The sequence below is a fragment of the Dreissena polymorpha genome, chromosome 3 (assembly GCF_020536995.1).
Source record: "Dreissena polymorpha isolate Duluth1 chromosome 3, UMN_Dpol_1.0, whole genome shotgun sequence".
Lineage (NCBI taxonomy): Eukaryota > Metazoa > Mollusca > Bivalvia > Myida > Dreissenidae > Dreissena > Dreissena polymorpha.
The window spans coordinates 8,422,088-8,435,142 of NC_068357.1; the positions used below are offsets into that span (position 1 = coordinate 8,422,088).

At 32.7% G+C, this 13,055-nt stretch overlaps 1 protein-coding gene across 1 annotated transcript; it reads left to right on the forward strand.

The window, feature by feature from the left end:
- The first annotated feature begins 6,547 nt into the window (after positions 1 to 6,547).
- On the forward strand, positions 6,548 to 12,667 carry LOC127870787 (uncharacterized). Its single transcript, XM_052413267.1, has 5 exons — positions 6,548 to 6,667; positions 7,164 to 7,384; positions 8,864 to 8,972; positions 9,949 to 11,070; positions 12,614 to 12,667. Exons 1-5 carry the CDS (start codon positions 6,548 to 6,550, stop codon positions 12,665 to 12,667), a joined length of 1,626 nt encoding a protein of 541 aa, XP_052269227.1.
- Positions 12,668 to 13,055: the final 388 nt, after the last annotated feature.

A 13,055-nucleotide genomic window follows, 5' to 3' on the forward strand; every position in this document is an offset into this window, starting at 1 on the left:
AGTATACAACAACAACAACAACATTAATTTATCTATAAAGCCTATACAGGTTCATAGCCCTCACATTTTAAAATGAGCATTAATTTTATATTTGCAAGTGATGGCGAGAACACACAAGGTACACTTTCCTAGCATGTATATGTTTTAATTTTACCATTAACATGAAGATAACTTAATGATTACTGATTAAATATAGAAAATACGAATCGAGATGCTCTCTTAAGTTATTTACTTCGTAAATAAATTTCACAGTACTTATCATTTCAGTCGCACTTTTGCCTGACATTAATCTTGCAAATTTATTTCTTGTTGGCCATCTGCAATAGTGCGGTTTAAAAAGTTCTTTTTGTAGGTTTTTCTTATATTGGACATACTAGTAGGAAATGATATTCATGTTCCATTACGTTCATGGTGCATAATTTACACTTCCGATTTTCTCGTTCGATATTACTATACCCACATCCCTTTCTATTTCGAGATTATATGATGATAAGCGGACCTTTCTTAGTGCGATTCTATATTTTGTTTCATTTACTTAATCTTAATATGATTCAAGTGTAAAATTGTGTTTAAATAGGCAATACGATGAGAGACATGGGAAATCTATCACTTCGCCATGCCATGTTTGTGTATAAATATCCATTTTCCTTTGTTTACAAAGCTGTAACTGTACGTCAGTAATGCTTTTGATTGACACATAGTTCAGACATCCGAATTTTTTCCAGAATGATTTTCACGTGCCAAGCCCAGCTTTCATTTGACGATAGTAGTTAAAACCAGTACTTGACAATATTCATTTTGTGTATATCTTTAAAGGAATTCGTTCTAATTCACCGTACAGGGCGCTAAGATTAGTTGACTGATTAACGCATAATATCTTCCTTAGGAACTTCGTGAACGTCTTCAATATCGGTTGTTCGCGCTATTCCGCATATTTCGGATGAGTAGTAAAAGACTGATGCACCTAAAATATCGAAAAGTTTCAGTTTGCTTGTTGCACTGAAATCGTATTTATTGAAGGTAAAGAATAATCGATGCATTGACTTAGAAGCGTGCTCTGCTATATCCTATTTGTGTTCTGTTAAAACTGCCATTTTTAAAAAGGTATACTCCTAGGTATTTGAAGGAAGTTACGACTTCGAGTTTCTCACCGTAAAGGAAAATATCGATATCAGTATATCTGGTTCCTTTTTCAAAAAATAAAATTTTGTTTTGGCTGTATTGATTTTTAATTTCCACGTGTTACAGTAAGTTTTTATGTTGGTTAACATTTTTGAAGTGCTACTTGTCAGGTTGCGAAAATAATTTGGTCGTCCGCGTATAATAATAGAAAGAGTTTTAACTCGTTATGGTGAATACGTCATCTATGTTCGTATCAATGTGCTCTTATATGTCATTTACGAACATCATGAACAACAAAGATGTCCTGGCGTCGCCTTTTCACGCCTTGTTTAATACTGATGTGGTCTGACAATGTTTGATTAAACTTAACTATTGATTTAACGACGCTATACATTGCTCTTAAAGCGTTAAACCATTTTGGAGCTTATATTTTCTGTCATTAATGTTTGCCATAGTAGTGTATGCTCGATGTTATCATAACATTGTTGATAATCAATAACACTTGTGTATAATGTTTTACCTGATTAAATTACGTTTAATTTTATTGCATGAAGTATAAAAATGCAGTCTGATGCGCTTTTTCCCCTTTGATATCCGAATTGGCAGTTGATAATAATATCATGTTTGTTTGTTCACTTTGTAAGACGATTGAGAAGTAGTTGCAAATATATTTTGGCTTAAATATTACAGTTATACCTCTGTAGCTTTTAGCTTCGTTTGGCTTTCCACCCTTAAATATTTGAACTATATATCCAAGGCCCCAGCTTTCAGGGTATTCAGCATTCAGCATTTCTAAATAGCTCATTGTATATTGAAAGAAATTGCGGTGCGAATATGTCAAAAGACGATTTAATTATCTCTGCGCTTATTTTATCCGGGCCGCATGACTTGTTATTTTTTTACCTGAAAACGGCTGATTTTAATTAATCTAAAGTGAATTCTCCGTCTAATTAATTGTCAGTTATTTCATCGAAATCTAAGTGAGCGTTTATTTTGTAGGATCTGTTCCTAAACATTAATTGAAGTGTGCGTAAAGATCATCTAATTTTGTGCTATTATTGGTGTTTGAGCTCTGCTTGTAGCACTGTTTGAGAGATTTCCAGAATTGCTTTGGATTTGTGGATGCGGTATTTTCAAGCTTTTTTACTTCCGCTGTTTTTTATTTCGCTTTTGCTTTTTTCTTGTTTTGTTGTACAGTGTGCGCGTTTTTACGAAATGGTGTATATTTTCATCTGTTATTGATTTGTTGAAAGTGTGTCTTGCACGTTTGAAATTTTTCTTTGTTTAACCATTTTGGAGATTGTTTTTTTTATTTTCATTGTTATAATGCTCATTTGGGCTAATAGTTTTGCCAAATACTTTGACCGCATAACAAGATATGTTTTTTAAATGTTGCCAATGTGTCATCAATTATTGTTTGCATTTGCAATTTCTATGTTCTTACATATTTATCCTGCTATGAACATAACATAAAAAGCGTGGGGATAAAAACATTTAAATTCAATTAAACAAACTGTTAACAAAACTGGTATCACACAACAGTGTATGTTCTTATAGAAAAATAGATCTACTTTGCTCTCACTTATGCAACTAAGTGTGTATGCTCTTCTTGAAAAATATATCTACTTTGCTCGCACTTATGCAATAAAGTATAATTTCTGTTCATATTGAGGGGTGTGTAAAAATATACAGTGCAGTAGTTATAATCATCAGGTAATTGTGTTTGTCTGGTGATTTTGTTGAAGTTTGTTACAGCGAATTTGTTTTTTTAGTTGTTCCTAATTGTGTTCAATGAATAATATCATAACTTGTGTGTTTCAGGCGGTATACATTCAGAGTGGTCCATAAATGATTTGCATATTGGATGGCCTACATTTTAACATCATCTGGAATGCACAAGTCAATTGTCAGAATCATAACGGAGACGGCGATACAAATGATCTATTCAGTCTGCAAACTGCAAAAGGTAAATAATGATCATATTGTACAATATTTTGTATAACCTTTTCTTTGGTGTTCTGGGATGCCTTTTAGGGTAAGTATATAATACTTAAATTGTAGGCAGAACTGTCCCTACTTGCCTTTATAATTTTGTATTAAACAGGCTGCAATCTATGTTCTTCAATTAGTGCGTAATTACATGTAGGTTAATTAACTATAACTTCAAATTAGACAAGCAACCATTATAGTGTGTGTAATCTTAATTGTCATTTATAATGATAAAACAGATAATACAAATGATTTTTACGTAAAGTTCATATCCGTGAAAACAAATGTCTGCAAACGGTTAACTGTTAAGAAAGCTCTTTTAAAAGTCAACTGAAGGCAAGACATATGGACAACAATTTGTATAATGAATGTTCGAAGACGTGTGTGTGGTTTCTATATATAATTGATGAAACTCTTTAATGAAGGCATATACTGCAATTTTAGCATCGTTCATGTCATTAGCACATTTATTCGATGGTGGTCATGTACATATATGATGTGTGTAGCTGTTTTATATGTATTTATGTTAAAATATGAAAACAAATTACTGATCTTTATTGACATACACAATATTGATTTTGCCTTACCTTCACTCCAGGGATTTGAATCCATGCAGTCGCACCTGGCATTGATGCAAAATGAATAAGACGTTACCAAATCATACAAAATAATATGAACAAGTTTGAAAAATCTTACAATGAAATTTAAAAAATAGAATAATGCATTAAAATTGATGTTCACACATGACTCTTACTAGTCTTACTATAAGCAGTGAACCCTATTAGCGATGCATAGCTGTTCATTATTAACGAAACAAGTCTTTTCCAACCTGAGCACAAAATAATAAATCATTTTTTGCTTGTACTCATATAAGATTCAAAGTTTTGTTTGCATAGCCGTTATATATTCGTTTGCAAATAAATCCGTGCTGTGATGTATTCCTCTCAATTTAAATTCATTTATAATGGGTCATTATAAATCACGTTTATTGCTTAAGTATACTTGATTTGATAAGGCGTGATGGACAAACACATGGAAAGTACATTAAATTGCACTAGATTGTTCTTATAGCGGAAACTCGTTCTGTATTGTCTAATGTATTGTTTTAGGTATTATATGTGAGTATATCTAAAGAGATATATTAATTGCCTATGGAATTAATTGTACGGTTGAATGTTTCAAACAGTTATGACTGTGGCTGTCAATCATGTGTTTAATCATCTGAAAATATCCGCTGCCTTTCACGTACTGAACAAATCATAAATGCTTATAAGTTGTCTCTATTTATAGTTTTATTAGTATGCTTTTTCTTTAATAGCTCAAACTAGATCTTCTTGTAAATAAATAAAAAATTAACAAATCGAGGCACCGGGACAAGTAACCCAAAAGCGGGACTGTCCCGAAAAGATTGTGACGTCTTACAGGAATATTGTTATGGTTTCTTCACTTTGGTTTCTAACAAAGTGTAGATCATTCTTATAAATAATTTATGTAGCATTAGTATTAGACAAATGCGTATGGAGTTCAAGCTCTAGCATTTAGATGTTATTGAAGTATTTTAACGTTCATTGTATCAATACAATTAAATATTGAAATTCTTTCGATAATATTTACTCCACGTTCAAAAAATCATTTATAATTTCTTGATTATTTTTAATCGCAATAATGTATCTTCAATAAAATTCATTTGCTCTAATCATCTTATTTTGAAATACATTCTAAGTATTTCTTTTATGAACTGTGTTTGCTTAAAATCATAATAGGTATTAAATTGTCACCATATCTGATTATATGTTTGTGTATTATCTTAGTTATATAAAAATACCTCTGTGAGCCTGTTTTACTTTTATAAAGAAATGCTTGCTTGTCTTCGAACATACTCTGGTAACTGTTTTAAAATCATATTACGCTTTTAACAATTGACTTTAATTGCCATCATCTTTTTCGTGTAACCAGACTGGCACCACCTGTATATTTTTAAGTTTCTTTGTATGATGCTCTTGTACTGTATTTTATAACCAGTATTGTTTTAGTTTTTAAACCTGGAGAAATGCAGAGTTTTGGAAAACATTTTAATATAACAATGTGCAACAAAGAAATCAAATATAATGGTCAAAGGAATGACAAGTTTAAAAACTAGTTTGCTATGTCTTATTTAACACACATTAAATTATCAGTATTTGCCCTTTTCGGGAAATATAATGTTTGATTCTGTCTGAATATCAGAGGCTTTTACACAATATCAATTATGTGGATATGGCCTAGATTGTTGTTTGATACTCAACAGTTTGATTTAAAGGGTGTGATTGATTACATTGATCTTACCAGGAGTAACAGCATCGAGAAACAATTGTTATTCAATAACAATGTTAAGTTGTGGATCTGTTTTAATCCCTGGATAAACATATATATTCTGAACAAACATTTGCCTAGGTAGGTCATATCACAAATAGCCGAGCAGTTTAATTGGAAAATATTAGAACTTGTTTATTTTCAGATAACAGTTGGGTCTGTGTTTGAATGTAAATAGAACCATATTGTTTCTTATTTATTGTTATTAGTCTTTTTTATTTAAATGAATTGTGTAACAATGATAGCTGTTTCACTATGTTTGTAGACTCAATGTTTTAAGTATATTTTGTGTACAAACTTCAAACGATTATGTTCCTTTAATGTTGGCCATTAATTGATTACATGCACTCGTCAAAGTTTTATTCGTGGGAATTCTTGTAGGCGTACACTTTAAACACACTATTTTTGAATAAGTTTGAAAAACTTGTTGACTGGAGAGTAATGCTTATTTTTGTATGCTCAACCTGGATTAATATTTATCCCATTATTGGTATATTGACCTAGTGAATTAGCGTTTATTGTATTGTTGTCATTCGTGTTATGGTAAATGTTGAATCGTAAGTATGGATGTATTGTAATTCACTTATGAAGCATATAGATTTATCCTGCCTCTGTTGTAAACATTGACCGAATAAAGCAGGATCGGATAAACTAGTTGATCTCCGGCAGTACCTCACGTGACCGCGATCTAACCGTATAACGTATTCATACGCGCCGATTAAACCGTTATAGCTTTTGACCTTTTACAAAATGTACATGCGAAGGTTCTTGCGAATAGTTTTGTAAAAACAAAATGATCTTAAAAGTAATAAATGCGTAAAATTTACGCAAACATATGGCAATGAAGTAATCAATTTTGCCTTTAAATTTATTTACACATAACCTTCAATATACGGCGTATTTTTATATAAATAGAAAGGTTACACTCCACTTATACACACAATATACTATTTCAGTCGTCTGCATTTTTTTTTCAAAGAAATATCAATTAAAATTTAAATAAAATAACATAACACTATATTTGAATGGAAAAATGTCGGACTATATTGATCAAATGTATGTTGATGTAATTTGGGAAGATTTAATGGCTGAAAAAGAAGAAAATAAGGATGCAACTGTCAAACCTAAGGAACAAGATGTTGATAATAACATGAAGGATGAAATCAATAAGGAAAACTCTACAGGCATGGTGAACATTGAAAATGTAGGTCTTAACAATGTTGAAAACTTGAAAACAAATGTCACTGAAATAAGTCTAATTTTCAAACAATGTATGGCATTGATTTTAATGACTTTGACTGCCATGAGCCCTTCGAAATTGACCAGATAAATACCTCTCCAGTTAACAAGCCCTCAACCCTCAATGTAAAGGACTGTTTTAAACAACTAACAAATGATGAAGTAAAACAACAATTATGTCAAGCGGACAACAAGAACACTCTAAAAAAAACAATGATTGATGTAAACAAATTCAAAAGAGTTTTATTGACAAAACAAGAAAAAAATGGAAATACATGACAAAGGCCCCGATATGTCGGACGAATATTTGGCAAATTATGTTCTTTCAGTTAGAAAATGTGATGGTTCGGAATATGAACCAAGCACAATAAGAAACATGATCTCAAGCATTGACAGGAAACTCAAACGCAACAAATATCCTGTGCAAATAATGCAAAAAAACCAACACCAATCACTTTCAGCTGACAAGGGATGCTTTAAAGGCAAAACAAAGAACTCTTAAAAAAATGGGAAAGGGAAACATACCAAATGCCACAGATCCAATAAGTGACGAAGAAATCGATATACTCTATGACCGTGGAATCCTGGTCGGTACATCGCCAAAGGCTTTATTAAACACATTGTGGTTCAACAATTGTGTTTCCCTTGGATTACGAGGAACTACGGAGAATTATAATTTGAGGTAATTATCCCAAAAACCGACACTTATCTATCAAATATTATATTGAACTGTCTTATTGCAAAGTCAAGTGTAAACTTTCTGCTGAGACTTGAACTCAGATATCCCTATCTTTATGAAGACAGGTTGTTCTCCATTGAACTACAGAACTGATTTTACAATTTAATGGCTTTGCAATAAGTATTAAATATATCAGCAACAACTATCAGATGTATCATGATCACAATATCCAGCAATTAAGCTATCCTTCTTTTATAAAGTACCAGAAAATGGAACTTTCTTCATAAAAAAAACAAAATTATCCCAATTTTAATGCTGTAAAAAAAATCCCATTTAATAATTTGTATTTTTATATAAATGTAACATTTTGATAGTTTCCCTATGCAGCTCTTTGGCTTGAACCTAAATCAATATAATATTGACAATCTGAAAATACTTATTTAACAATCTTTAAGTCTTTTGTAGCGGCAGCCAAAACTAAATAACACCAATTCCCGATATGAATTCTTTTTGCGATTTCAGGGTTTTTTAACAGATATTTTCCTGATTGGGCTGGTACCGGTACTTTTTCCAAAAGGGCAAATAAAATCACTGATATCTAATAAGTTACAATTAAAATAGAATAAAATTAATCAAACTCCCACGGACAACATCTGTCATTTGATGCGTCTCAATAAAATTCACTATTATGTATTCGAAATAAAAAAATATTCAATTCTTCTAATAAAATAAAACTTTCCATTAAAAGGGAATTAAAAAATGGAAAAATATCTATAATAGTTACATTTACACGCTGCTAAAAAAAATATTTAAATATGTTTTCCTTTATCTATTATAGATTTCAAAACACATTTTATTATTATTATTAAATAATATTGCAAAATAATTGCAGTGAATACATGATTATAATAACAAGAGATGGCTTTTTTTCCTTCTGTGAGAATGGCAAATTTTCCCAATTTTGAGAAATTTGCGAGCCAAATTTCACAATTTTGGGAAATTCGCGACTAAAATGTTCACAATTTCAAGAAGTTTGCGACTAAAATTTTCACAATTTCAAGAAGTTTGTGGCTCTAATTTTCACAATGTTAGAAAGTGCGCGACTAATTTTTCACAATTGTCATAAGTTTGCGACTCATTTTTTCACAAAATGAGGGGGCCAAGGCCGCTTCACAAAAACAGGGAAAAAGCCCTGAAGTTGAACCATTATAAACATAATTTAAATGATTGCAAGTAATTAAACACAGAAAACTAACAAGAGCCAACATACCCGTTACAAACTTAAATATTTTTTAAAATAATTTATTCCTTTAAACGTTTTTAACATTTTGATTAAGCGAACACCTACAAATACGACCTGAAAACAGATGCAAAGTTTGGTTTGGTCAGGGTTTTCATAGGTTTTCAGTGTTTAGTCATACTGTTTTAAACTAAATTTAAACAAGGTTACCTTACTTATCAGGAAACAATTTTCACTTACAGATGGGATGATGTTACTCTTCAGAAAGATTCAAATGGGGTTGAATACCTTCAACTTAATGAAAGACAGACAAAAACTCGCACAGGCGATATTGTGTCCGATATCCGGAAAGTAAGGCCTAAAGTTTGGGCGACCAGCGACCCACAGAGATGCCCTGTGAACATGTACAAACTTTATGCTATTAAAAGACCTTTAGATTTTTTGAATCCTGAAGATTCATTTTATTTGGCCACTAGAACAATTCCTGCCACCAATGAAGATTACAAATGGTTCACAAAAAATAGAGTAGGAGAAAAAAACTTGGAAAATTATTGAAAGTTATATGCGAAGAGGCTGGTCTTGACAAAAACAAGAAACTTACTAACCATGCAACACGGAAGACATTAGTCTCAAAACTTAGGGACAATGATATAGCACCGACGGACATTATTCAGATATCTGGACATAAAAACATGCAATCTGTCCTGAATTACTCTTCACTGTCATAGGCGCTCGATGTCAATGTTTATATTTATTTTATTTTTTTATTGTTTTTATTATTTTGTTTTTAGTTACCCGTTGTTTATTTTAATGCATACACATACTAAATCAATAAAAATCTTCCGACAAAACGTCTGCTTAAAAAAAAGTTCGACTATGTACATAGAAATTAACAAGGTAAATCACTCGCCATTTTCTGAGGCAACGGAAGTGCATCATTATGCATAATTAAATCGCTGTCACCCCGCTCGCTTACTGAAATCCGCGCGCAGGCCGGGAACCTCGATCTTTATATAAAAATAACAACAGCTTTACGCAATACGGAGCGGTAATTGAAGAAAAAATAGTGTACGCAAGTTGTAAATTAAGTTTATTTGTACTTATTTAATCATTTTATTTATAAATTAAGAAAGGACATATTAAAAATTGAAACAATGTAGCAAGATTATGTATTATACCGTGTATTATAGCAGAGACGTAGTTATCTACGTCTCCGATTATAGGGACAATGACCGAGAAATGTGTACAGTGTAGTTTAGTAGTTGACTGGACGTAACCTCAAAATATGGATACCGACCAGAAATTGTGTTGTTCATTAATTGAATAGGGACATAATGTGGCCATATTCGGGCAAGCTGGTACTGGCAAAACGTTCACCATTAAGACAATAGTGGAGAAATTAAAAAATGAAGAAAAGAACGTGTCATTAACATGCTACACAGGGATCGCCTGTCTAAATTATATAGGATTAACACCAATGACTCTTCACAAATTTGCTGGATTAGAAGATGGGCGGCACTCAAAAGAAAAGCTTGTTCACCTGTTAACAACAGACGAACATTTTGAGAAAACGTTGATGGGCATCCAGAGAACAGACATACTAATAATTGATGAGGTGTCAAAACGTATATTTGAAACAGTAAAGTATGTCTGCAGAAAACTAAAAGACCCAAGTAAACTGTTTGGGGGCATGCAGGTAGTGTTGTGTGGAGATTTTTTTCAGCTCCCTCCTATTAAAGATGAGTTATATGGAGATAATGGGGACTACTGTTTTCATGTGGATTTCTTCTCAAAATGTTTCCCACATATCGTTGTTTTGTCACAAATTCATAGACAAAAAGAGCCGATGCTAATAAAAGCTGTAAATGAACTTGCACATGGCGCGCCAAGCCCGGAAGCAAATGCATTCATTGAATCTCTAGCTCGGCTTTTAAGTGTTGATGACCAAACAGACATTACGAGACTGCATGCCAGAAACTTCGATGCTGATATCAGTAACTATCGGTATTTGGAGTCCATTCCAGGTCCTTTGTACACATTTGAGGCAGAGGAGAGTGGAGATGCCTATTATTTGAAGAGATTCATTGTACCCAAGACTTTTGGAATTAAGGTTGGAGCGAAAGTGATGCTTTTGAGAAATGTAAATGAGACTTATGTCAATGGTAGTAAAGGAACAGTGGTTCAAGTGTCCAGTGACAAAATAAAAGTAGACTTTGAAGGGCTAGTTTTAACTATTGAAAAGTACACTTTTTCAAAGTTTGACCCTGTGACAGGCATAGCGTTATCTCGGAGACACCAGTTTCCATTGAAGGTTGCATATGCAATAACCATTCACAAATCTCAGGGTATGACATTACCATTTGTTGAGGTAAATTGTAAATTTGCCACAAATCCCGGTCAAATAGGAGTGGCAGTCGGTCGTGCAGTTTCAACAGATGGACTCCGTGTGGTAAATTATTCACCCACAATGTTAAAAAGACACTCTACCTGTGTATACATGTTCTATGGCTATATCCAGACTGTGTCAACAGCATTGGACTGTAATGAATGTTGTAAACATGAACATATTGAAACTCAAGAGAGCAGAGATGAAATGGTTTCAGATTCAGATAGTGAGGATGATCTTACAGAGAGTCTGTGCAACTGGGATGAAAGAATACATGAAGAACATACCTATTCATCCTTAAGTAACACTGATGATATGCTAACAGATTTTGCGACAGCTTTACAGGACTTTAAAGGTACCCTAAATAGATTTTCTTTGCGTCTAAATTTACATGTTCTGCTTATTATTTCTGTATTTAATACAAATACAGTGTTGGTGTTTGTGTGACACATCTCAATTGCGTACAAATTATTAGGTCTCTATGTAAAATGAATGTTGATGTTTGCCATGAAACTGGCCACTGCTAAGTTGTACAGATAATTGCATGCTTATCTAGACTCCATCGATCAGTGTACGATATTAGCCACGTCATGGACAAATGGGTCTTAAGGTGATTGCCACCTGTTGGGATCCAGAACAGGCTTCGATTTTCAAGTGCAATCTGATCAGGATCCAAACTGTTCGCTTCATATCTTTAGAAATATTGACTGAATATCAAACAGTTTGGATCCTGATAAGACTGCACAGGATGATCTAGATCCAAAATGGTCGCAATCGCTATGGCCCATTTTCGCACCACACTGCTTATATTTAGTTGCTGTTTGCGTGACATAGCTCAGTAATACACATTGTTTAATGCTTTATATAATATGTCTCTATGATCTATATATTGCACTATGCTAATCATAACATTTTTTCTAATAAAAAACAATATGATTTTTTTTTCATAATGTTCATATTGTGCATGTTGTACAATCATTATGTTCATATCAACAAAATAGAAAGTATGCATGTATACACATAAATTATGATTTACATACATGAATCTTCAAACTATGAACATGATTAATGGTTAGCAGATATTTATTGTCATAGTAAATAGATAAATTAGCAATACATATTCATGATTTCTGCCAAATGCATACATTTGTGATATTATATATTAATTATTCTATAGATCATTATTTAAATTATATTAAAATTACACTGCAATACTGTAAAAATATAAATATAATTCTCAATTTTTTCTTAATAAGACATCCCACAGAAGAAAAAGCAAGAACAGCACATGATAAAATTGTACATGAATGTAACCCAACCCCATGGTACAATCTTCATAAGACAGCATTGGAAAAGATCTATGAGGAATGTTTTAATTCCAATCCAGGCGAATATCAGCAAAAGCAGTTTGCTAAATTCTATACACGCTTTCAACAGTATGTGTCATCAGATAAATATATGAACAGCATTAAGAAATTCAGTAACGTTCCTTACAGCTCTAACATCTTGACATCAGTCATGTTTGTGATACAAAGAAATCTTCTTAGAACTCATTCAGATGAGGTACCAATGAAAACTGCTCAAAGAACTGTGTTACCTACTGAAGATAAAAGCGAGGCTGGCCGAGGTAAAATACGGTATGTTGTTGGATACTGTGTAGCAAAATGTAGGTACCGTCTGAGCACAAATTTACACAAATGTTTGTACCAGCCTGGAATGGAACCTGAAATAGACAATTTAAGTGATCAGATAAGCTTAATTGACACAGTTATTGTCTCAGCAACAGAAATCAAATCAGAATCAAAATATAAAGATACACTAAGGGAAACAGACAGAAAACAGAATGTAAGAGAAGGATTAACAAATATCACAGATGATGCTTTTGAATTTTTCGAAATTAACAAGGTAAATCACTCGCCATTTTCCGAGGCAACGGAAGTGCATCAGTATGCATAATTAAATCGCTGTCACCCCGCTCGCTTACTGAAATCCGCGCGCAGGCCGGGAACCTCGATCTTTATAACAGTCAACAAACACTACGGGCGCCA